This window comes from Malania oleifera, chromosome 7, assembly GCF_029873635.1.
Source record: "Malania oleifera isolate guangnan ecotype guangnan chromosome 7, ASM2987363v1, whole genome shotgun sequence".
NCBI lineage: Eukaryota > Viridiplantae > Streptophyta > Magnoliopsida > Santalales > Ximeniaceae > Malania > Malania oleifera.
In genome coordinates, this window is record NC_080423.1 from 16,430,634 (window position 1) to 16,456,705 (window position 26,072).

At 35.9% G+C, this 26,072-nt stretch overlaps 1 protein-coding gene across 1 annotated transcript in view; it reads right to left on the bottom strand.

Annotated features, from left to right (window-relative positions):
- LOC131160598 (E3 ubiquitin-protein ligase RKP) overlaps window positions 1–25,182 on the bottom strand; it is a 39,646-nt gene extending 14,464 nt beyond the window's left edge. The window contains exons 1-6 of the mRNA XM_058116431.1: window positions 24,909–25,182; window positions 23,006–24,668; window positions 18,772–19,599; window positions 18,119–18,279; window positions 12,361–12,499; window positions 2,384–2,467 (exon numbers count right to left, since the gene is read on the bottom strand). Coding sequence (XP_057972414.1) covers window positions 2,384–2,467; window positions 12,361–12,499; window positions 18,119–18,279; window positions 18,772–19,599; window positions 23,006–24,502 — 2,709 coding nt within the window. The 5' untranslated portion in view covers window positions 24,503–24,668; window positions 24,909–25,182. The remainder of the gene's footprint in view (window positions 1–2,383; window positions 2,468–12,360; window positions 12,500–18,118; window positions 18,280–18,771; window positions 19,600–23,005; window positions 24,669–24,908) is intronic.
- Between the last annotated feature and the right edge of the window lie 890 nt (window positions 25,183–26,072).

Here is a 26,072-nt window from a genome sequence, read left to right on the forward strand (position 1 = left end):
CGCCCTTCCTACTTCCTCTGCCATTGCTCCCACTCGAACCTAACCCTAGGCTCTGATACCAGTTGTTAGGAATATACGAACAAATTCCCGAAACCTGTGAGAAACAAATAGAGAAAGAATAACGCCAAAGAAAAATTCAATCACACGCACAAGACAATATTTACGTGGTTCGGCAATTTTGCCTACGTCCACGGAGTTGCAGAGATTTCAATATTATCAGGAAGAAAACACAGAGAGTGTGGCGATACAATTCTCTCGCTCTCGCTCTCTCTCGTGGATACAACCACTAAAAACCCTAATCACCCGAAAGCACCCTTTTATATGTTGCGCCTAGGGTTCCGTTCCGAATGGGCAACAGAGGTCAGGTCGCCATCCAAATCAAAACACAACTAGGCTCCACAAAAGCCCAACAAACTCCACATATATTGAACACATTCAATATGTTAAAGAGTACAAATCATAATTAGTTAAACCAGTCTGTCTATATTTTAAACTTGCTGCTTGAATCATAAACCTCAGTAGTACCATATCTGTGACCCAATACACATACGAAGATTGAATATAACCAAATCGAATGCATAAATCAGCATAACACCAGCCTGCCAATGCTTTAAGAGAATACCAACTCTTAAATGATATAAAACAAAAGTACTGTGAACAATCATAGAGATGCAATTCTGCGGTAGGGGGGACACATTTCATGAGCAGATGGTGGACAACATCCACACAGATGGCATAGTAACAAGCAGAACATAACACGGAAAAACAACCTGTTGCCTCCTAGAGTCCAAATGTGCTAACAAAACCTGGAACTCAGATCAATCAGATTCATCCCACAAAAAAAAAAAGAAACTTCCTAGATCAAAGAGCACAGCCATTCTCAAGTTTCTAAAATGAAGTGGCTAGCTCTCATTCTCCCACATTTCAAAAGAAACTAACTAGCAACTAGACAGACTAGATCCAACCAAATTTGACCACAAATATTGCCAAATGACTCACAAGGTCTCAAGTTCATGAGGCATATGCATATACATGTTGAGAGGCAAGAATTCATGCTTTTTTTCTGCTATTTCTTTCTCAAAATATGGACAGCCAGTAGTTTGAGCAGTGATGAAACAACAAAAACAACAAGAAAAAGCCTTAAGTCCCACTAGGCAGGGTCAGCTACATGAATCCTTCCGCCGATTCAATCGATTGAGAGCATTTTCCTCTACTAGATTAAGAGCTATTAAATCCTTCCTCACTACCTCAATTCTAAGTTATTTTAGGCCCACGCTTATGCCAAAAACAACAACTAACTCACTCCTCCTCACAGGTGCGCTACTAGGTGTGCTTCAAATATCCAAATCATCTAAGTCGCCCATCTCTTATCTTATGTTCGACTAGTGCTATGCCTAAATTATTGCATACAAGCTGGTTCCTTAATTTATCTTTTAATGTTATACCACTCATCCACCGCAAAATTCGCATTTCGGAAACTTTTTCTTTATGTAAATGCTTCTTAGTTGCCCAACATTCTGAACCATAGAGCATAGCTGGCCTTACAGCCATCTTATAAAATTTTCCTTCTAATTTTAAGGGTATTCTACGATCACACAACATGCCTGAAGCACTTCTCCATTTTATCGAACCTGCTTTAATTCTATGTATTACATCCTTTTCAATAGTTTCAACAGTGATGAAATAAGCACAAAATAGATCATTTCACATCACAACATACTTGTTCACTTTCAACCGAATAAGCAATTAGCCCGCACAGAACAAATTTCACATCTCAGCTGAGGATCCACGCTTGCAAATTACAATACATTTAATAGAAATCAGGAGAACTTGAAATTTATATGATATGAGAAATTGTAAAGCAAAAGAGGCAACTATGTTATCTGCACAATCCAACACCAAAATCAATGCTTAGAAAAGAACCAGAGAAATAAATTGTAGGAAAAAGAAAGGGACAGACCAGAACGAAGCATGATGATAATGGGTTTTTTATTCATGGCCTATGGACCAATATGATCACCAAAAGATATAATTTAACCACTTAGAATAGGAATTTACAATGTTAATTACCTACATGTTTGGTTTCAGTGTTTCACATGAAAATTTCCCCAACTGACATAAAAATCATTTCATTCACAAGCATTGCACATCCTCCATTTGTTTAAAAATATAACAACATAATGAAATAGTTTTCAAAGAAAAAAAAACAAATTTGTGCCTGTATACAAAGCCAGTAACCATTAACTTACAATCATTTTAAAAATTTATAAATTACTTAAAACGTTATATCAAAATATATCACTTTCTCTACTTCCTCACCAAACAAATTCAGAGTGGAGAAAACAGAACAAGGATAAAAATAAAAATAACAGCAGAGACATACAAAAGAATTAAGTCCTTGCTTAATCAATATTGCAGACGGGGCAAAAGGAGGATCACTCTTCCGCAACACATGGAAGCAGTCAACCTGTAAGTGGACTAACAGTAATTAGCGAGAATATGGAAATACAGAATAATAATATTAATAAATGAAATGCCAGTGTAGAAGTTTAATATAAATGAAGCAGACGATACATGTATAATAAATTATCATCAATATGCAAACAGAGAAACAAGGTAACTAATGCTGACACAATTCTTAACTTCATGGCTATATGTCCTGTGCCTATCAACTCTGGAAAAATTAGGCTAGGACAAAATGCTGATGTCTGAAATCCAGATTGAATAATTGAAGTTGTCTGAATTAAAAATCAGGTCTGCCTCCGGGTTGACCAACTTGGTCAAATCAAATCCAGCATGATGAATATTTAACAAATACACACACATAAAATTATCAGGGATCATGCAGAGCGTTTAATAAGACAGGTGGCGCAAGGGTTTACACACCGTAAAAAATAAATGTATAGTTATCTTGTTAAATTTATAATTGTCGTATGTATACAATTACGATACTGATTGCCATCGACTCCAATTTATCTTTTAATATAATTGCATAACTTTGCCGGACCAAACAAAAACATGTTGACTGAATTTAAACATCGTTATTCCAGACGAGTAGTGCGGTTTAAAATCCAAGTACAGGACATTCTGGATTAGACAGACGAGTCTTAGGCCTAGTAGTTGCCCAACTTGAAAGCAACCCCCAACCAATTATTTCACCATTTTTGAACATATGAATTCATTCTGAAAAAATGATGCACAATTGCATGTCAAAATACAAAAGAATGTAACAAAGAAACAATTTTGTAGAACAGCACTTCATATGGTTAAAAGGACACTTGAAGATAAAATAGCCCAAACAAACCATGCATTTCAAGAAAGAATTCTGTAAATACATGCATAACAATGTTACTTAGAACGTGGAATGTTATGGTTTGTGGAACGGGAACAGGATCATGGTATGGCACATGCTCTAAAATGTGGAATGTTTTGGCTGTATTTAATTAGATATATTGGAGAAAATATTGCAAAGAAATTTGTATATTTTGGAGAGTATGTTGAGCTGTTTCTAAATCTAGACCTGTTGTGGAACAGATTAATAATGAAAGGATAGAATCAAAATGTGATGATTCCTCACCTTTACCTAATAAAAGTTATGTTGTGTGAAAAGCATTGAACTAATACTTCAGATCGTCAGATTTAGAGTTATGGAATGAAAATGTAACACATTTTGGAACATCTATACCAATACGTGGTTTGTTAGGGTGCTAGCGTTTTCTGGTAATAAGTAATAACCATAATGTTAAATATAATCATAAATGATAAATGTTAAAGGAGAACCCTTAATATTCATCTATACAATACACCTGAAGATACATAAAGAATTACTTTCATTGAACAATTTAGAACCACCATCCATATGATTAAGCTTTAATTTGATTGCATGTACCATGCATGCCTTCCAGGCCCATAACCATTTGGCATTTGGTTTCTTCAAACATGGAGGAAATACATGAAATAATTATACATTGGGTCTGCAGGTAATTTTCTATTTAATTATTCATGTGTGATTTGTTGTTGGATCTCTTTGTAAAGCTAATAATTAAAATTCTAGACAATCAAACCCCTAGTAAATAAGATGCATTATGTACTTTTAACATTCAAAATTAGTTTCCAAGAAAAAGAGAGATTTGTTGCTTGATATTCACGGTGTGTGTAGTGTCAATAGAAGGCCATAAATTATGTCTTGTTAATAGCTATTAATCTAGGCTGTATATACTTCCATAAATAGGAGAGGAGATTCAGCTTACCATGTATAGCTTCCTAAAATCACTCTATGTAAATTAGCTGGCTTACTGTATATAGCTTCCTAAGATCACTCTGTGTAAGTAGCATGTACAGTTTCCTTGTATGACTGGCAGTCTTGCCTATATAATGAAAGACCTTCTCAAAAAAGAGGACAATTCAAACCATTCTGTTATGGTATCAGAGCTATTCTCTAAGAAATCTCAGTCCTAGTTTTCTCAGTCATAGCCTCAGTACTTATGGAGAAGTCGAATAATGTTTGTGTCATATTCACTGGCAAAAATTATGCTGCTTGGGAGTTTCAATTGGAGACCTTTCTCAAGGGTAAAGAGCTGTGGGGACATATAGAGTAAAGGTCTGTGGTCGACAAGGCAGCTTGGGATGCCAAAGATAATCAAGTCATGTCCTGGATTCTTGGTTCTATGGAGCCACATCTGATTCTTTCTCTGCGTCCTCATAACTCTACAATAGGCTATGTGGAATTATCTCAAACAAGTCTATAACCAAGACAACAATGCTAGGTGCTTCCAGCTTGAGTTGGCCATTGCTAACTATACTCAAGGGGATCTATCAGTTCAAGACTACTACTCTGGTTTTCTAATTTTGGGGAATGATTATTCGGACCTTGTTACAGCCACGGTCTCTGCAGAAGGATTGGAGGCAGGATTGGCGACAGTGCAACACGTACACAAAACCAGCCAAAGAGACCAATTTCTAATGAAATTGAGGCCTGATTTTGAATCTATTCGTGCCTCTCTAGTAAATAGAGATCTTGTTCCGACTTTGTAGGCCTGTTTTGGAGAACTCTTGCGTGAGGAACAACGCCTTGATACTCAGAATATTATGGAGCAGTCTCATGTTGCTTCTAATACTGTCTCAGTTGCCTATGCTGCTCATGGCAAGGGAAAGGATCACGACATGAGCACCACACAGTGCTATAGCTGCAAGAAATATGGCCATATTGCCACTAACTGTCCTCAGAAATTTTGTAATTACTGCAAGCAGCCAGGGCACATTATTAAGGACTGTACTATTTGTCCTTCACACTCCAACAAGGTCTATCATGTTGTTGTTACTGGTGACTTACACCAAGCTATGCCTGCTGCTACTGCTGCAACTTCTGCTGTTGCTTTACAGCCTCCAGCACCGTTTCTAACTCGAGAAACGATGCAAGAAATGATTGTGAGTGCATTTTCAGCATTGGGTCGTCAAGGTAGTGGCTCTTCATCTCCCTCTTGGATCTTAGACTCGGGTGCTCCTAAATCAAATGACTAATTCTCTCCATGGTTCAAGTAATGTCAGAGAACATTGTGGCTCTTCACATATTCAAACAGCTAATGGTAGTGCTCTACCCATTGTGGCAGTTGGTGATATATCTTATTCCTTTAAGGATGTTCTTGTATCACCTAATCTCTCTCTGAATTTAGTTTCTGTTGGCCAGATTGTGGACCAAAATTATGATGTACATTTTACTCATGGTTGTTGTGTTGTGCAGAATCAGATGTCAGGGCAGTTGATAGCGAAGGGGCCTAAGCATGAATGTCTCTTTTCTCTACAACTACCTGTTCCACGAAGCTTACTTTCTTTCTCTGTACTGTCTTTACGTCTGGCATAAGCGCCTTGGTCATCCTAATTCTAGGGTTCTATCTTATTTGTTGAAATCAGGTCTATTGAATAATAAAGAGCATTCTTCTTCCACTATGTTTCCTGATTGTGCAACTTGTAAACTTGGCAAAAGTAAGACTTTACCCTTTCCTTCTGAAGGAAGTAGAGCCACCCACAGTTTTGAGCTCATTCATAGTGATGTCTGGGGTATTAGTCCTATTATTTCTCATGTCTAATACAAATATTCTGTGACATTTATCAATGACTACAGCAGATATACATAGGTGTATTTATTGCGGCACAAATCAGAAGTTTTTGACATGTTCAAACTGTTCTTAGCTCTTGTTGACACTCAATTTTCATCTGCTGTTAAAATTCTTCAGTCCAACTCAGGTGGGGAATATGTCTCATGAGTTCCAATCTTTCTTGCAATCTAAAGGTATTATCTCTCAACGTTCTTGTTCATATACTCCACAACAAAAAGGAGTCGCTGAACGAAAGAATCGTCATCTTTCAGATGTTGTACGGACCATGCTCATTGAGTCTTCGGTTCCTCCTACGTTTTGTGTAGAAGCACTTACCACAGCAACCTTTCTTATAAATAGACTTCCTTCCCAAGTTTTGGATTTCCAGTCTCCATATTTCAGGCTTTATCATCACAATCCTACCTATACAAATATTCACATTTTTGGGTGCGTATGCTTTATGCATCTTCCCCCACTGGACAGAAACAAGCTTTCTGCCCAATCCATCCATTGTGCTTTCTTGGGATATAGTGTCACACAAAATGGTTATTTATGCTATGATCCAAACTCTAATCAGGTTCGTGTTTCAAGGAATGTACTCTTTTTTTAAAATCAATGGTTCTTTTCTATGTATTCCTCACCAGAGTCTTCCATTGCTTTCTTGCCTTCTTTTGATGACACTTTTAGTGCTCCTAGTGCTCATGTTGAAAGGTTCCAGCTAGGCATGGTATACCAGCAGAGACCTCCAGTGCTGCCCCCTTCTGGTCCTGTCTTGCCATCTGCTCCTTTGCGCCGCTCCTCTAGAGTATCTGGTCCTCCTGACCATTATGAATTCCCATCACGTATGGCAGGTACTACTACTTCTGCACTGTCAGCCACTCTATCTTGTATTGCTATTCCTACTGGTTACTCACAGGCAGTCAAAGAGAAATGCTGGCAGCAGGCCAGGTAGGAGGAACTATGTGCTCTTGAGGCTAATAAGACTTGGGAAGTGGCGGATTGTCTTGCAGGTGTGACTCCACTTGGATGTCAGTGGGTCTATTCTATTAAGGTTAAGTCTGATGGTAGTTTGGACAAGTATAAAGCCCACTTAGTAACTCTTGGAATATGGAGTAAATTACGAGGAAACTTTTGCTCGGGTGGCCAAAATGACCACCATACGCACAATTTTGGCTATTGCTGCATCTTAAAATTGGGGTTTGTACCAAATGGATGTGAAGAAAGCCTTCTTCATGGGGATCTCAAGGAAGATTCTTATATGTGTCCTCCTGCAGATTTACTTTCCACCCCTACTTCGGCAGTGTGCAAGTTGCGTCGCTCCTTGTATGGTCTCAAACAGGCCCCTCGTGCATGGTATGATAAATTTACTTCTACCCTACTCAAGTTTGCTTTTCCCAAAAGCAATTATGATTCATCTTTGTTTCTTCACAAAACTGAGATTGGTGTTGTCATTCTCTTGGTGTATGTTGACGACATAATCATCACGGGTACTGATTCGGTTCTGATCTCCCAATTAAAGCAGTATTTACAGGACTCTTTTCACATGATCGATCTGGGATCTCTTACATATTTTCTTGGTCTAGATATTACTGCTGGTTCACATGGTATTTTTCTGTCACAGCACAAGCATGCCCAGGATTTGGTGGCTGCCGCTGGTCTCCAAGACACTACCCCTCTTAATACTCCCAAGGAACTTAATCTCAAGCTGCGCAAAGAAGAGGATGACTTGTTATCAGACCCTGTAGCCTATCGTACGCTGGTTGGCAGCTTAATCTATCTTACAATTACTAGACCTGATATTTCTTATGCAGTCCAACAGGTTAGTCAGTTCATGGCTTCACCTCGGCACCTTCATATGGCTGCAGTTGGATAAATCATTCGCTATGTCCATGGCACAGCTTTGCAGGGACCTTCTATCTTGCTGGTACTTCACTTGATCTTGTAGCATATAGTGATGCTGATTATGCCAGGTGTAGTGACACTCGGCGTTCTATTACGGGTTGGTGTATGTTTCTTGGTCCGGCTCTTATATCTTGGAAAAGCAAGAAACAGAACCATGTTTATAAGTCATCTACTGAGTCCAAATATAGGGCCATATACTAAGCTTGCGCTGAGATACATTGGCTCCGAGGGCTATTGGCTGAACTTGGCTTCTCTCCCGGTGATCCTATTTCTCTTCATGCGGATAATACTAGTGCCATTCACATTTCAGCCAATCCCATCTTCCATGAATGCACTAAACGTTCAAGGTTGATTGCCACTTCATCCATGAGGCGTTTGAAGCTCAGACTATCTCTCTTCCTCATGTGTCTAGCAATCTTCAAGTGGCAGATATTTTCACCAAGGCTCTCAAACAGCAACAGCATAATTTTCTTACAAACAAATTGATGCTTATGGATAACCCGCATCAATTTGAGGGGGGATGTCAATAGAAGGCCATAAATTATGCCTTGTAAATAGCTATTAATCTAGCCTGTATATACTTTCAAAAATAGAAGAAGAGATTTAGCTTACCATGTATAGCTTCCTAAAATCTCTCTATGTAAATTAATTGGCTTACCATATATAGCTTCCTAAGATCACTCTGTGTAATTAGCATGTACAGATTTAAGTTTCCTTGTATGACTGGCAATCTTGCCTATATAATGAAAGACCTTCTCAAAAGAAAGGACAATTCGAACCATTCTGTTATGTAGGAAGTTTACTACGTTGGCAGTTAGTTCAACTCCAAAAGAAATTAAGGGGGTGTTTGAAATTTTCTCCTTGAAGCAAATAACAACTAAAAAATACGATTAATATAATGAATATACAATAGAATTCAAATTAGAAGATAATATAATAAAACTTCGAAATTACTTATGACTATTTTACTTAATTACTATACTTCTAAACTTATTTTTTAGTGTTCCAAGAACAATCCTATTGTATATGACAGTGGCAAAAATATTTTTAGAATGATTTTTATTTTATTTTTCTAAAAAATTACTATTTTTCATATTTTTTAAATTTTATGGATTTTTTTATTTAAATTTAATTTAGTTCACATGATCGTTGCTTTAAAGATCATATTAAAAATTATGTATAGAACTATTTAATCCAGAAAATTGAATTCTGGATATTAAAGTATTGTGGCAAAAGGCTGTCAAATCACATCAAAACCATAAAATCTGGTTCAGTTTTTTTCCTAAACAGCTGAAAACCGAGAAAATAAACAGAACACTAGCAACTTAGGCACATGTGTTATCATCACCTATTTCTTCATTCTATAGCAACCAAAACAGAACAAAATATAGAAATGACACTGAACAGCCCCAAAGATTACCATACTTACTTTATTTTTGCCCTTCCCTATTCCTCTCTTCTTCACCGTCTTCTGCTTCTCTTTCATCTTCTACTGCAATACGTATCTTACAAAATCCAATCCACAGGCAATTCATAATCATTTAAATCCAACAAGCCACATACCCTTCAAAGATTCCAAATCCAAGAGCTTAATTTTCCTCACTTTTTCAAAGTTTCAACAGATACTCCCAAGAAAATATGTGGTCTCCAACATTAAAGGCTAATCTTACTCTAAGAAGGAACTTTTTGAGCAATTGAAGGTTTGTCCAAAAACCAGCAAGCCCAAGGTGTCAAACATATTTTCTTATCCTGACACTAAAAATTTTTTAGCATTGGAGGGAATGATGATATATAAGAACCTGGACTAGCCTACCCAGCTCTGCAGCTCAACCCGTGAAGCAAGGCACTCATACAATAGGCTATAGGTGGTGGGGAAGATGGTGGATGTCTGCAAGAGAATATTCCCCAAGCTTAGGCTCACTTTATATTTATCATTTCTTTGCTTTTTTGTAGCAAGTTGGGCTATCTTATAAGTGAACCTCAATCATGAAGAGTCCAGGTACATTTCTCCAAGAGGAAATTACTCTTCTTCCCTGGTGACACTACTGCAACCTTTTTCTGCATAGAAAATGAGAAGTTAATTAAAGACCCCTCATGCCAAAGGACGAAAACACGTTCCAAGTTTTCATAATAGTGCAGAAAAAATGCACAGCATTAGCCAATAAGCAATAAAATGGGGACGGTTTTTAATCTGCACTAGACCTGCAACCTAATTTTTCTTGTGGCACAATATTGGCTTTAACCTGGCATGAATGCAATGGGTTTACAAGCACATTCCCACTTGTTTTTACAATTGTAAATGCTTCTGCTTACATAGTCTTTCAAAACTTGTTATTTATCAAGCAAGTATAACCACGATATTTAGTTTCGCTAAACAAAAAGGAAGAAGCTTTTAGCAAACAATTTCTTGGGGCGGGAAAAGGGCAGGAGTAATGGAAGACTATACACTTAACAAGTATAATATGAACATATAATGTCTCTCTAATCCACAAAGAAAGGTTATATTTTGATTTCTCCAGGCACCGTAATTACACAAGGACAGGCAAATACTCAAGCAGTTAATGCTTTCAATAGTATCAAAGTTCAGAATTTGGAACCAATATGTTTAATAAAGGTATTGTCAACAAAAGATATACAGTGGAAATTTTGGGTTGAAGAGGGAGTCTACTTTCACCTACTACAGTTTGGAATGCCATTAGGAGCACTTGACAAGGCATCTCACTCACAGGAAAGAAAATCCTCAAAAGAAATGGCATAAACGAAAAAACTTAACTTCACCAATCACTTTTACAAGGCTTCCTTGCGGGCACACTGCCTATTTCATCCTCATTATACTGCAGCTCAATTGACAAGGGAATAGAGAGCTTGCCAGAATAGATTTCAAATTATCAACAGGGGTTACTAAGGAACATATCTTGTAGGATACATGCTGCTCTAGGAGCATTAAAAGGTGTAACATAGTCCTCAATTGTGATGTGGCTTCCAATGACCAAGAAATCCATATAAAGCACCACAAGCAATATTAGGAGAGCACAAACAGCTTCAAAAAATTTCATGGACACTAGATAACCTAAATTTGATCAGTCCACTTGAAAGGCAACTGGTTTTTAGAAGAGGATGGCTAGTATCTTCATCTCCTTGCAATAGGGTCCATTCTGGCACACATATAAAACATATGAAATTTACTCACTTATGGTGCAGGGACAACAGGACAACCCTTCATATACACCTTTGTATTTTAGAATTTCACTAAAGATCCAGTACCAGAACATATTATATAATGAGATTATTTTTTCAGTTACCATATAGGACTCTTGAGGAGGGGTTGTGCTACATCCTCATGCATGACAAGAAGCTTGAAGAATTGGAGCAATCTGTAGAACAAATATGTTAATACCACTTGAACACATGCCACGTACTTGAGAGGATGCATTTAGAGAGAGTAAGGATATATTTTTCATGAAATCAACATTGTTTGCTTCAATTAATAGACCTAGCTTCAACTTCATCAGCCAAAAACTAACTTGTCAACCAAGCCCTGTGCTCTTTTTAGGCTTATTCACTCCAGGAAACAGAAAAGGAAAACTTTGCCTTACTGATATCTAGTCATTTATATTTGCACCATTCTAAGACTGAATCCATGAATGAAAAAATTCTTGGGTCCTATTGAATTTTAACCGACAGTTGCACAATGTGATATCCCCACTGTTTCCACAAAATGACCAACCCTTCCTTTCCAAGGCTGCTAATAGTCTTTATTTATCAATCTTCCAAGAGACTAAAAGACCAATTATGAGGGATCTATTGAATTTTAACCGACAGTTAGAAGATTGGTTATGATGTGAAGTAGTAGAGTTTCAAAAAGGAACAAATATTAAGGACTCGTATTCACTCGAATCACTCCATGAAAAATGAAACAGAAGTAAGTACAAAAGTGATGCCGAACAGCAATGAATTGCAGAGAATGAGATAGAAATAAGATAGATAAATAGAAGAAGTGAAGAGACAACAGAAGAAGAACAAAGAAAAAGGAGAGGTCTGTACGTCTAGGGTGGGAGAAAAAAATAACACAGTTTTCAGAATTCAAATTGATAACTGTCTCATACACACAAGTGCCAAAGTATTAATACTCCACAATTAACTAAAACACATAAGTAGGAATAAGCCCAACATTAACACAAAATGACAAAACACCAAAGCAGCATAGAGGCACCTAAAAATTCTTCATAGTGATCTTTCATTAAAAAGACATACATATTCTAATAGGAAATGGTGCCAATAATTTAACTTTTAATCAGAGAATAGACCCAACATCCAGTACTTGTTACGTCCAAAACAAACAACAGAGAAAGGATTTATATACCAGAGCTTCCACATAAAATTCAGGGATATATATGAAAACCGAATTGATTTTACTAAGAACCAGAAGTAATTGGACAATCCGAATGCATGCCGCATACATTCCCCGTTGCTTCCATCGAGAAATCAAAGAGATGCGATACCTATAATGCACAAAAAAGTGACAAAACAATGAGAGCGCAAAGACTAGCAATGAACCAAAAGTTTCAAGAAATGTGATGCACGATTGGCTCAATATTGAACACAACAGAGATACAGCTGAGAACAATTGTAGCTGCAATAGTCAGGTCATATTGTTTACTAGTAAAACAGAAAGCAAACTCCTTTATCAGAACTTCAACCATGGCCAAGGCATCCTACAATGGAGAAAGATAAATACAAAAAAGACATAATATTGTGCTTAAAACCATCTCTCTCTCTCTCTCTCTCTCTCTCACACACACACACAAACATATCACCCTTTATCATACTTAAAAAAAAGCTTGTCCCAATGCCAAGGCAGCCAACTAAATGGAAAAAGATGGATGAATCCTAATGAGCCATAACATTTTGCTAAAAATCATATCTACATACCACCTATAACCTAAGAGCAACACATGCGCGCACACAGTCCTAAGCAATCAAATGCCTAAAAGACAAATACATGGTTGGAAAAAAGTAGGCATTGTAGCATAACAGCACTGTTAAGAAACAGCCGCCATCCCTAAGATATAAAAAAAGAAAACGCAGTCAGAAAAATGAGGCGGTGCCAAGGAGGACTTAGATGTGCTTTAAAAATAGATTTAAAGTGGCAAATGCGCTTGAAAAATACATTTAAAGGGGCCAGAATGGACAATTGAGACTCAACAAAACAGAAATTAGGAAGCATGGTTGTCAAATTGAGATTCAAATTGCAAATCGAAGTTCCAATTTTTGGAATCAGGAATCGAGAATTGAATCGAATCATAAGATTTGGTACAAATTTCCAAAACTAATTCTAAAAGACAAGCATATATTGATATTAAAAAAAAGAAAAAAAAAAACAGCAAAATAATAAACACAACAACAAAACCAAGTCATAGTCCCACTAGTTGTAGTGGTCTATATGAATCCTTTTCCGCCAATTAATGCGATCATAGACCATTTCTTTTAATAGATTCAAAAATATTAAATCTTTACTCACTACCTCCTCCCAAGTTATTTTAAGTCTATCCCTACCCCTTCTACTGCCCCCCATAGTAACTAAGTGACTCTTCCTCACAGGTGCACTATGTGGCCTACGTTGCAAGTGTCCATATCATCTGAGTCATCCCTCTCTTACCTTATCTTCTATAGGAGCCACACCTAACTTACCACGAATATGTTCATTCCTTAATTTATCTTTCAATGTTATACCACTCATCTATCTAAGCATTCTCATCTCGGCAACTTTTACTTTTGGGATATTATGTTTCTTTGTTGCCCAACATTCCAATCCATATAGCATAGCTGGTCTTATAGTTGTCTTGTAAAACTTCCATTTCAATTTTAAGGGTATTCTACGATCACAGAGCACACTTGAAGCACTTCTCCATTCTACCCAACTTGATTTAACTCTATGCATTACATCATCTTCAATGTCTCTTTCAGCTTGCATAATAGATCCAAGGTATCGAAATCTACAAGTGCTATTTATTTCTTCATCATCAAGTTTAACTTTGTCTCCAATATTCCTCCTATCATTACTGAAATTACATTTCATATATTTTGTTTTAATTCTACTTATCCTAAAGCCTCTAGATTCCAAAGCTTCTCTCCATAATTCTAATTCAGCCTCTACTCTGTCCCTAGTTTCGTCCATTAATACAATATCATCTGCAAACAACATACACCGTGGAACCTCCTTTTGAATACTCTTAGTCAATTGGTCCATCACTAAAGCAAAAATATAAGGACTCAATGTAAATCCTTGATGTACACCTATGGTGATTGAAAATTCTCTAGTTTCTCCATCTATAGTCCTTACTCTAGTCATTACTCCATCGTACATATCCTTAATGACATCGGTATACCTATTACATACACCTTTTTTTTATAAAACCCACCATAGAACTTCCCTAGGTATCCTATCATATGCTTTCTCAAGGTCAATAAATATCATATGCAAGTCCCTCTTCTTTTCTCTAAACTTTTCCATTAATCTTCTTAAAAGATAAATAGCTTCTGTGGTAGGATCTACCAGGTATAAAACCAAATTAATTTTCTGAGACCTTCATTTCTAACCTTAATCATTGTTCAACTACCCTTTCCCTTAATTTCATCGTATGACTCATAAGTTTAATTCCATGATAGTTATTACAATTTTGAATATCTCCTTTATTTTTGTATATAGCTATTAAAGTGTTCTTCCTCCATTCATTTGGCATTTTCTTAGTTTTTACAATTATATTAAAAAAATTAGTTAACCATACAATTCCATTATCACCTAAGCATTTCGAAACTTCAATTGGGATGTTATCTGGTCCCATAGCTTTCCCATTTTTCATCTTTTTTAGAACAAACTTAACTTCGTTAACTCTAATTTTGCGAATAAATCTCATATTTTTAGTTTTTTTCTCATTTGACAATTATAAGTTTAAGCCTTCTATTTGGTTTTCATTAAATAACTTACTAAAGTAACTTCGCCATCTTTCTTTAATGTGTTCGTCCTTAACCAAGACAATATCATTCTCACTTTTTATACATTTTACATTTCTTAAGTCCTTACTCTTCCTTTTCTCTAACTTTAGCAAGTTTAAATATATCTCTTTCCCCTTCTATTGTACCTAATCTATCATACAAACTATTAAATGATCTATATTTAGCTTCATTAACGGCTTTTTTTGCATCTTTTCTTGCCTCCTCATATTTTTCAAAGTTATCTCTGTTTGTACATTTTTGTCATGTTTTATACCAAATTCTTTTTGTCTTTATGATCTTTTGTACATCTTTATCCCACCAGCAACTCTCTTTGCTATTCAAGAATGTTCACCTTGATTCACCTAAAATCTCTTTTGCTATCTTTTTAATAAAGCTAGCTAATCTATTCCAAAGAGTATTTGTATTTATCCCATCCTCTATGGTCCAATCCCCCATCCTTGATTATTTTATCTTTAAATTTTATTATATTTTCTCCTTTAAGTTCCACCATCTAGTTCTCTTACACTGGTTTTTTTTATCATTTTTCTTCCATTTTATAATACATATATCTAACACTAAGAGTTTATTGTGTGGTTAGGCCTTCACCTGGAATAACTTTACAATCCTTGCATGATAAACGATCTACCCTCATAGTTAAAAAAAAATCTATTTGACTTCTATTTTGTCCACTTTTACAGGTTATTAAGTGTTCTTCTCTCTTCTTAAAGCAAATATTCATTATACTAAAATCAAATGACATAGCGAAGTCTAAGATCATCTCCCCAAACTCATTTTTGTCTCCATATCCACATTCTCTATGTATCCTCTCATAATTTTTATTATCTCTTCCAATGTGTCTATTCAGATCTCCTCCTATAAATATTTTCTCAGAGCAAAAAAATAAAATACAATTAAATTTTAACAACAATAAAATCATATTTCATGTGTATGTTTTCCCTAAACAATTGAAAAGGGAATGATTCAAAAAATATAAATCAAAAGATGAGCTTTATGCTATTTAAGGGAGAAACAAGAAAAAAATAATAAAAACTGAACTTTTGTGTTTATCAACAATTAAAAATAAATAAATAAAAAAATTAAAAATAAATAAATAAAAAAACACTGTATTTCATTTATGTTCTTTCTCAAGTTAAAATGAAATAATTAACCTAGCAAAATGATAATAATTATTAAAAAAATTACTAAAAAACCGACTTTTGAATTTTAAAAATACAATGAAACGTGACTACCACCACCTTATCCAATGAGTGTTCTGTCCCTTCTTCTCAATGGCAGAACACTATACTCATCCAAGATTGAAGAATGCTTTTATGAAAGCAGCATAAGACCTGAAGTTCTATTTTCTTCTCCTTAGCACAAAACTAACATAGACAAGGAATGGGAGAATCGTGTAAAAATAAAAGCAATAAAAATGCACTTTTGGGGTTTTTAACTAGTCAGGTCTATCAGGATATGATAGGTTCAAAATTGTGCAAATTGAAAGATTCAGAATGATTCGTTAAATTCATGAGGTGAATCAATAGGTTCAAAAACAATTCAACTGTTTTTAGATTCGCTAGTATGATTCAAATCAATTTGGTGCGGAATTGATACAAATCATATGTGTTAAAACTTGATATACACTATTGGCGCACAACCTAACAACTTAACCTTTTAGGTAAAATGGTAATCTAACATGGTCTCAAAGTTGGTTACTAGGAGGTACTGGGTTCTAGTCTCATTGCTCACATTTATTGAGTGATGTTAAAAAAAATATTATATTCCCTATTATGGGTGTTATTTATCGTTTGTTTGTCTGTGTTAAAACTTGATATACATTGTTAGCCCACAACCTAACAATTTAAGCTTTTTGGATGAAATGGTAATCCAACATAATGTGTTGGATTCTAACTACTCTAGGAAGGGACTATTTCTCATCTCATCAATCAACTCAAAAAGTGGGTTCATAATTGTCACTTCATTTTCCCTCATTTCCACTCTCATAGAAAAGTTACAAGGAGCACTAGTAGAGCACTGAAGCAAGTAAAAGATATGAAATAATTACATCTTTTTAATGAAGCAAAGTGATGCCTTTTTGGCCCTATCAGAAATCTCAAACAGCAAACTAAAGTGTACTAGTCTTGCTATTTCTAACAAGTGAACTCAAAAGTTAAATTTTATGTTAGATTACCACTCTACCAAAAAGCTTATGTTGCTAGGTTCTGGGCCAACGATGTATATCAAGCTTTAACACTTCCACACATGTGTAAGCCTATAGCACATGGAAAGATAAACACAAGATGAATAACACCCATTATAGGGACTACAATAATTTTTTAAACACCACAAAACAAACGTGGGCAACGAGACTAGAACCCAGGACATCCTCGTAACCAGCTCTAGTATCATGTTAGATTACCACTTTACCTAAAAGCTCAAGCTATTAGGTTGTGGGCCAACAATTTATATCAAGCTTTACCAATTTCCTACAAGTTCTGTGAGTCAAAATAATTAAATAAGTTAAAAAAACACACATATAGAAACAAACATAACATAAAATGAATGCAATCATAACTTTATACCCGTATAGAGGAAACAATTCCCATGATTCAGAAATGCTACTATATAATAATGTCACAGTTTGTTTATATCGGTGCGGGTGTTCTGGACTATAAAAGAACAAAAGCAAAAATAAAAACAAAAGGAGAGCTCTCAAGGCAGTCATAACATCAGGAATCCAAATCATTTCTCTTGAGCCTCAAAATGGCTAGTTTTGGGCAAACACTAAATAGTGATAAAATAGATACTAAAATAGAAGGCAGAGCCATCCTACACATGACTAGCAATAATTAGAGAAGAGTGTCCATTAATATCAGGAAACCAAAAAAAACAAAAAAGAGAAAGCAAAGCAATTAAAGATCATGCATATCATCTTAGAAGATCATATGATTTGTCAACTATTTCCCATCAAACCTTTGAACAAACAAGAAAGGCCACAGGCAACATGGAGGTTCGAGAAGAAGAAAAAGGAAAATAGTTTTTTTAAACAAAATCAACATCAATCAAATGGGAAACCAAACAAAGGTTCAGATATTAGAGAACAAAATTTTCTATAGTTATCTTACCATGCAGAGTGTCTGACATAATCAATAACCTCTTCCCGATAAACAATGCGAGCTTCCTTCAAACGTTTTAATTGCTCTCCACAAGCTCGTTCTCTTATTTGCTTATCAGTTTCCTCCAAGAGAGAAATTGATTGTGACTGGTGAGACATGTAGTATGATGCCTGCACTCAGAAGATTGCTTTCAAAGTCAATTAATACTCAAATAAATTCATGGGATATAATTCCACTTGGTGGGCAAGCATAACAGGTGTTAAAACACCTACCCAAGCAAAAGGTATTGAACATTATCTAGAAGTAGGGGGAGAAAAAGATTAGAAATTTATTCTTTAAAAAAAAAAAAGCATTACAGAAGCCATAGAATCTAGATTTCTGTGACACATTAAGGCCATGAACAGGAAGCAAATAGAAATCCAAAACTTGGGAATGATGATGAATTTGGGTGTTATCTCACTCAATGCCAAAAGATGAATATAGTGCACAGTTGGCAACGATCGGGTGTGAATACGTAAACATTTAGAGTATTCAGTTGCACCCGTGTGTATCTTCCACTATTCACATTATGTCAAGATTGATGGACCATTGCAAAAGCATAACACATGCATTACAAAAGCGTGGCACATGTGGGAAATATATATATATATATATATTCTCACCTGCTTAAAATGCGGAGCAACGCCAACATGATACAGCAGTAGCATAGCATCCAGAAGTTCCTCTTCTCTTAGTGCCGCGGATGACAAATTACTTTCCCTGGGTATAATCTTCATACACTGCACAGATCGGTAATTAAATTCGGATTCAGTTTGCTCACTTGAACTGGGTTTATCTGTCATCTCATCATTCAAACTTCCTGCACTGCATTCTGCAGCAACATGAGCAGATCTCTCTGGCATAGGGCTGCAATGACCCTGAGAACCTTTGGTCACATATTGAATTGGATCCTTTGATGTTCTTGTAAAATCAACATCATTACTTGAACAGCAACATGGCTTCAGCCTAGTAGAATGTGTTACTCTAATTTCTTCATCATCCATACATCCTTCCTCCCATCGAACTACTTCAATTACCTCATCATTTACAGGATGAAATTTCAACAAATGAGTGAAGGATCCTCCAAGCCTAGAAAGATCTGTTCGATGAGGATCATTTTTAAGAAACAAATCTAGTGGGAAACATTGTTGGCCACCCCTATGAAGAAAACCAGCATCAAGTCCACCATTGGATTCAGAGCCTTTCATCCAGCCACAGATGTTCTCCATGACAAACCCTTCAGACAAAAAATGGAGTATAACTGTGTATAAGGAAACAAGAACATAATTGCTTGAGACTCCCTGTGAAGGCACATTACGATCTGTTGCTCTGTTCTTCAGTAAAAGGTTCTGTAGAAATGTCCTAAACACTGAACCTGGCAATTGAGGAGGTGATGTGGGTGGTATGAACCGTATTACCAAGCCACAGAGATCCCTATGCTTCTCCTCAATCTGCACAAAACAAGTCATCCCCAATCGTGAGATAAAAATGAACTCCATAAAATATGATCTTCTGCTAATCAATTCATGTAATGCTGCTCTTTCAAGAGTCACTCAGTACCCCAAATCAAATAACATTATATTAGCACAATAAAATGTTAAATTTAACATATTGCCCATTATAATATCAAAAACAAGGGAGATGAATCAATAACATGTGTTAGAAATTCACATAGTTTTTACCAATAGCATGAATGAATAAACATTATTGGGTAGATAATGACTCGCCCAAAACACTTTTAATATAAATGATCAAGCAGGTCAATTCACACTCTTAGCACTTTGGCCCCAACTGAGACCACCACCACAACCGTGACAACAACAACAACGAGTAAGGGTCCGTTTGGTATCATTTTTGTTTTCTATCTTTTGTTTTTATATTTGTACAGTGAAAAACAAACTATGAAACGCATTTGTTTGCATTGCTAGTTTTTTATTTCTGTTGTAGGTTTTTAGCTGTTCGTGAAAAAATTGAAAACCATATTATGTGGTTTTGAGTTGGTTTGGGCCGTTTGGCAACTTGTTGCTAGAATATTTTAATATCTAGAATTGACTTTTTTGGATTAAATCATTCATTTTATACATACATTCTAATTAAAACTAAAAAAAATTGATATAAATTTAAAATATAATTAAACTAAAGATGTCCATAAAATTTCAAAAAAAAATGTTAAAAATTTGCATACAAAATATTATTACTATTTTTCAATTGTCATGCACAATAAGACCACAAGAGAGATAAAAGGAGCCCATCCAGTTATGAGACTACCTACAATGAGACTGCAGAAAAGGTTTATTGTGGCATGGTACCTATAGATGTAGCCCATGTCCTGTTATACTGAAAGTAGAATCTTACGATTCTCGATCAGATTCTATGATCCGATCCTGCAAACCCCTCCAATGATCCTACGTAGAATCCCGATTTTGAAAACCTTGGCTTCAAGGGGATAGTTAGCATAAAAATTTTGGGAAAATAATAACAATAATAATTTATAATTTTTCGTAATAAATAATATCATTGACCTAAATAGGGCAACTAATCCATAAGTTGAAGAGACCTTCCCTTAATTTCTACCCTCCAATTCATAAATACCATAAATGGTTTTAGTTAATGACTTCAATTGAATAACATTAATAACTACAAGCCTTTAATTATAAAAATTAAAAGTGTAGGAACTACTAAAGTAGATTTCAGTTGAAAGTACATGGACAAACTTTCATTTCACTCTTTAAAATGTCTGGCCTTACTTTTAAAAGATTATGATACTTTTTTCCCTTAGATTTATAATATTCACACTTCTATATCTAGCATGAAAATTTATCTCTTTCAAAAACTTTTGCCTTACTTTCAAAAGGCAAGGATATAGTTGTCCACAAAATGATTTACATTATTCATACTTTAATAGTTTTTGTTAACAACTTCACAAGTACAAGTCCTCAATTATACTAATTAAAAGTGTAGACTAAAATAGATATCAGTTGAAAGTACATGGACTACCTTATCATTTCACTCTTCTAAGAATGTATGGCTATACTTATAAAAGATCATGATACTTTGGTCCATTTGATTTATAATGTTCATACTTCTATATAAAGTATGAAAATTTATTTCTTTTAGGAATTTTTGTCTTTCCAAAGACAAGGATATTTTTGTCAACTATTCATATTTATATATATCGTATAGATAAAGATTTTATAATGTATTATCTAGGGTTCTTCATGCTTTAAAGTTACTTATAATTATGCTGTTTTAATTTTTACAATTTGACATTATTTCCTAGAGATTGTTTCCTAATGAGATTTTATATTATTTCCTACAGATTTTTTCCCTATTTAGTATTAGGAGAAAGCCTATATGAAGGCTTGATGTGCAACCATGGGGGTAGATTGGAATATCAAGCATTCAGCCCTCATTGAGTATTGCCTTCATTTTTGTACTCTTTCAATTTCTTAATCTTTTTTCCTACATCCTTCTCTTCCGCAAATCAATATAGCATCATGTATGGCACTAATTTGATGTTTTCTTCGGATCCCCAGTCAAGGAGACTGAAGTTGCCAATTGTAGTCCGGGTTATCTCCTAAAACGTATAGAGAGAGAGAGAAAAAAAACAAGGCAATTAGGACTTGGTGTCACCTACTATTGAGTTAGCTAATAACAACCCTATGAATCAATCCCTAAATAAGGCTCCTTTTGAGTGCATGCTGGGTAGCAAACCCTATGTACCCACTAACCCAGTCCCTTTTTACCAACCAACGGTTTCTGAGCCTAAGTCTGTCATTCACCACATCCATGAGTTGCATGCTAAGGTAAGCCATCAACTTGCCACGAGTAATATGAATTGTAAACTTGTTGATGTGCGCTGTAGGGCTAAAGAATTTAATGGGGATGAAGGCACAATGGTTTGCATAAGACCTTAACAACTACCCTGAAATTCGTCGACTAAATTCCATGTCGAAGCCATTGGCCCATTGTCCATCTCCAGGAAACTTAGAACTAATGCATATTTGCTTCATGATCAAATCATCCTTAGTCCTGCTTTCAATATGAAAGATATCACACCTCACCAAGGCATCTTTGAACCTCATGCATCTTCAAGTGTTCATGGAGGCTCTGCAGTCCCTCAGGCTACTCCTATTACTTAATCACATAGGATTTAGTTGAGGGCTTGAAGCCATTCTAGATGGCGAATTTGTTAATTCTCCTCCATCTGGTTATTGGCAATATTCAGTTCAATGAAGGGCCATCCTACTTCAATGATACGTGTCTTACCAAGGATCCTGTTTCATGGAAGTGTTCTAGAACTACTATTAGAGAAATATTGACATTCATTCTCTGGAATCAAGTTCCTTTCAACTGAGGGATGGAGGACCATCACTGCCATTTAGGCCAGCCATTTAGCGTAACTAATTTAGGCATAGATTTAAAAAACCAGGGTGAATGTATTAAACTTTATTTGTTTTTTATTCTTCATTATTTAGGGATTATCGTATGTGCCTCTATTTCGCATGAAAACAAAAACGTTAGACAACTAAAAACTCAGTCTATTATATGTAGTTATACACAAACCATACAAAAATATGCATGTGAAAATTGCCCTCGAAAATACTATCCCATATAAAAGGAACAAAATTAAACGAATACAATACTGCAAGACATGTTTTTTCCCTGATAAGAAATAACTGTATTCAATTTCTCAAATATGAGAGTACTAGGATGTCTCCTACTTTAACACTTAATGTTAAAAGTAATTTTTTTTTCTAAATTAGCATACTCAAAAATAATATAGTACAGATGTAAAAAAGAAGAGGGTACAAGCAACATTGCCAGGAAATTCAGTTCTGCACAGTAGAGGCATACCTTGGCAATTGCTTCAGATAAAGCAGTAGTTGTTAATATCATGCTGCGTTCATTGGAAACAGCATCACATGAATCAGGCCACCAAACAGAAGGCATAACTGACTGAAGATCCTGCTTGTTTGGAAACTTCCGTGCCAGGAATCCTTCAAACAAGAATTCAAAATCTGATGACTTCCACCAAAGTACCATCAGCTCTTCCCGTCTGAGAATATGACAAGCTAATGTAAGATAAGAATACGGTCCTGAATATGGGCACTCTGTTAGAACCAATAGTGCTGTTTTGCAACCAGATGAAAGGGCATTTAGGACATGCTCAAACATCAAATGTGATCCTTGAAATTCTAGAAAGAGATCAACAACTCTATCCAAAGTTGCATAGTCATGTGGTACCTGCACCCCAAACACTCCCATTAAGAATGACAAAAGTGGACCCCAGCATATATATTCTGCACTCCTTTCTGCATCAAGTACAGAATAAAATTCCTTACATATCCCATAAGAGACAGGATAAAAAAGTTCTTCAAGAGGCACAAACCTCTTCAATCTTCTCAATTTTTCAAGAGACTTTAACTCGGTCTGCTCCCTGCATTGCATTTCCAGCAGTCTTGATAAGGACTTTAGCAAAAGTGTAGCAAGATGATTCAAAGGAGGAGGAGCCTGCAGGGGAAGGAAGCCATTGATCGGGTATCTAAATGGGCGACCCCCAAAATTTAACTCACATCGTTCACCTTGAGAGAGAGAAATCGCAGGGTAGTACCCACTTCCACGCCCCATTTTCCGAATCCCAGTATATGCCACCCCAAGTGAGACACCATTTCTACAGAATGTGATCTCACCACAGTCCAAATCTATGCAGCATCCAATGACATCACCAACAACCCAGGATTGACCATATGCCTGAGGTTCCTGATTCCATTTGCTGACCCTTCGGCCATCAAATGCATAAGAATCTTCAGCATCCCCCACACCCTTATGGTCAGTAAAAGGGCAAGAAAGAGTTGCCCATCCAAGCTGCTGTATACCCGAAGTTTCAAGAATCACTTCATACATCCATTTTCCTTTCCACACAAAAGCATTAGCCCTGGCACTACTAAACATAGCCAAGCTCTCTATCAGCAAAGGAGGTTTGACAACTCGAATATCACCACAAATGCTTGATTCTTCAATAGTGACAGCGTGAGGCCCACATCCATTATCAATAATATACAATCCATCTGCACTTCTAATGGCTGGCTCCAAATTTGCGTGAAGCCTCAAGAAGTCGTTCTTTATGATTGAATGAACGATACTTGTGTTAACGGGACTTGTCAATGGGCTAAGCGACTTATGCGGAAGATCAAATATGTGTTCAAGGGTTCGCTCCACGGACTGGTGGCCAATATCATCACAATAGGAAATCAGCCGACCCTTCTGTGAATTCTCTCTGCCATCCTTACCACTCAATATCACTGCTAAACCAGAAGAGACCCCACCAATCCGTAGGCCATCTTCTGCCATTCCTAATAAGAGCAAGCTCAACCTCCCCAATTAACTCAAACACAATCCTTAAGTCCAATTCTTCAATTCTCCAAAAACTCCATGCTCAATTAGCCTTGTTTAAATTTCAACCATTTCCACAAGAAATTCCAAAACCCTAGCAATCAACCTGTTTCGGAGCCCGTACCTAAAAAAATTCCCACACAGAGTTAAATTCAGACAGAGTCCAGACAAGCGGTTACTTGCAGAGAAATGCAGAGATAAATAACACAAAAAAGGAAAACAAAAACTACAAAAAAGAACATCAGCTTGAAATGAAGAGAAAAAATATATATGAACAAAAAAAAAAAAAACACAATTTTCTAGTCCGAAAGCACGATTTTTAATTTTAATTCACGACAAAAACAAAGAGATGTTTCAGGAATACCGTCATAATACAACAAATCAACAAACTTCAATTGTATTTCCAGGTTCAGAGCGGAGAAGAGACGATAGAAGCTGAGCGCTTTCGCGTTCTTCCTACGGAGTTAGGACGCAGGAAAGGCGGCGTATGGCGCCTGCTAGGGCCTGCGGACGCCATTAAGGAACTCCCTGCATAAATAGAGAGAGAGAGAGAGAGAGAGAGAGAGGGGAGAGAGAGAGGGAGGGAGGGAGGCGTCTTAATTTTTTATTTTATTTTTTTTTTAGTTGGATGGCTTCATAGTTTCTATTTCTAATTTGCGCAATAAATTGGGAAGCCGACGAACCACGGAGCAAAACTAGCCCCCTTCACACACGCTGACTACGACCCTGTGGAGGGGGGTGAACTGACACGTATCGGTACGCTTGCTGGGACCACGCTGATGACGTGGCTGCTGGTAGCGGGGCTAGTCTGTAGGCAACTAGTACAGGCTCACTGTGGGGAGTGTGTTCGCCGCCCTAACATGACCGGCAACCTGTGTCAAGATGATCATTTCTAAAATATTTCTATTAATGAAATCACTCCTACTCCTCTAGATTCCAACGGAATCATTTCTGTTTTTGTTAATTCTATCTACAGTGAAAAAAAAAAAACGAAAGTCATGAAAATATATTTATTTACTTTTAATTTTTATTTTATTATTTGTTTTATTAAAATTACATTTTTTATTTTATAGAGAAAACAAATTACTATTTTTTTTTTTCATTTTCACTTTATGTATTCATTTCCATTTTCTTTTACTGTGATTTCATTTGACCTCTTATTAGATTATTCTTTTATTTTACCTTTTTATCTAAATTTGTTTTTGTCATTTAAAGTTTAGCAAAATAAATTAAAGTCGCAAAAGTTTTGACATTTCTCCCGATACTTAAATCCATAAATATATTTAACACTCGATTGCAACAGGACTTATAATTAATTGCTCACCTCTTTCTTTGACTTTTTCTTCTCTTTGTTTCACATTTTCACTAATTTTGCCCATATCTCTTGACTTTTGCATTGTGATTGTTTCATTCTTTCAATGAAAAGTAAAATAACTAATCTTCGTCTATTAATAAGGGAATATAGATTTTGTTCTATAATTTTTCTTTGAGTTGTATTTATGTGATCAAGCTATTTAAATTATTTGAG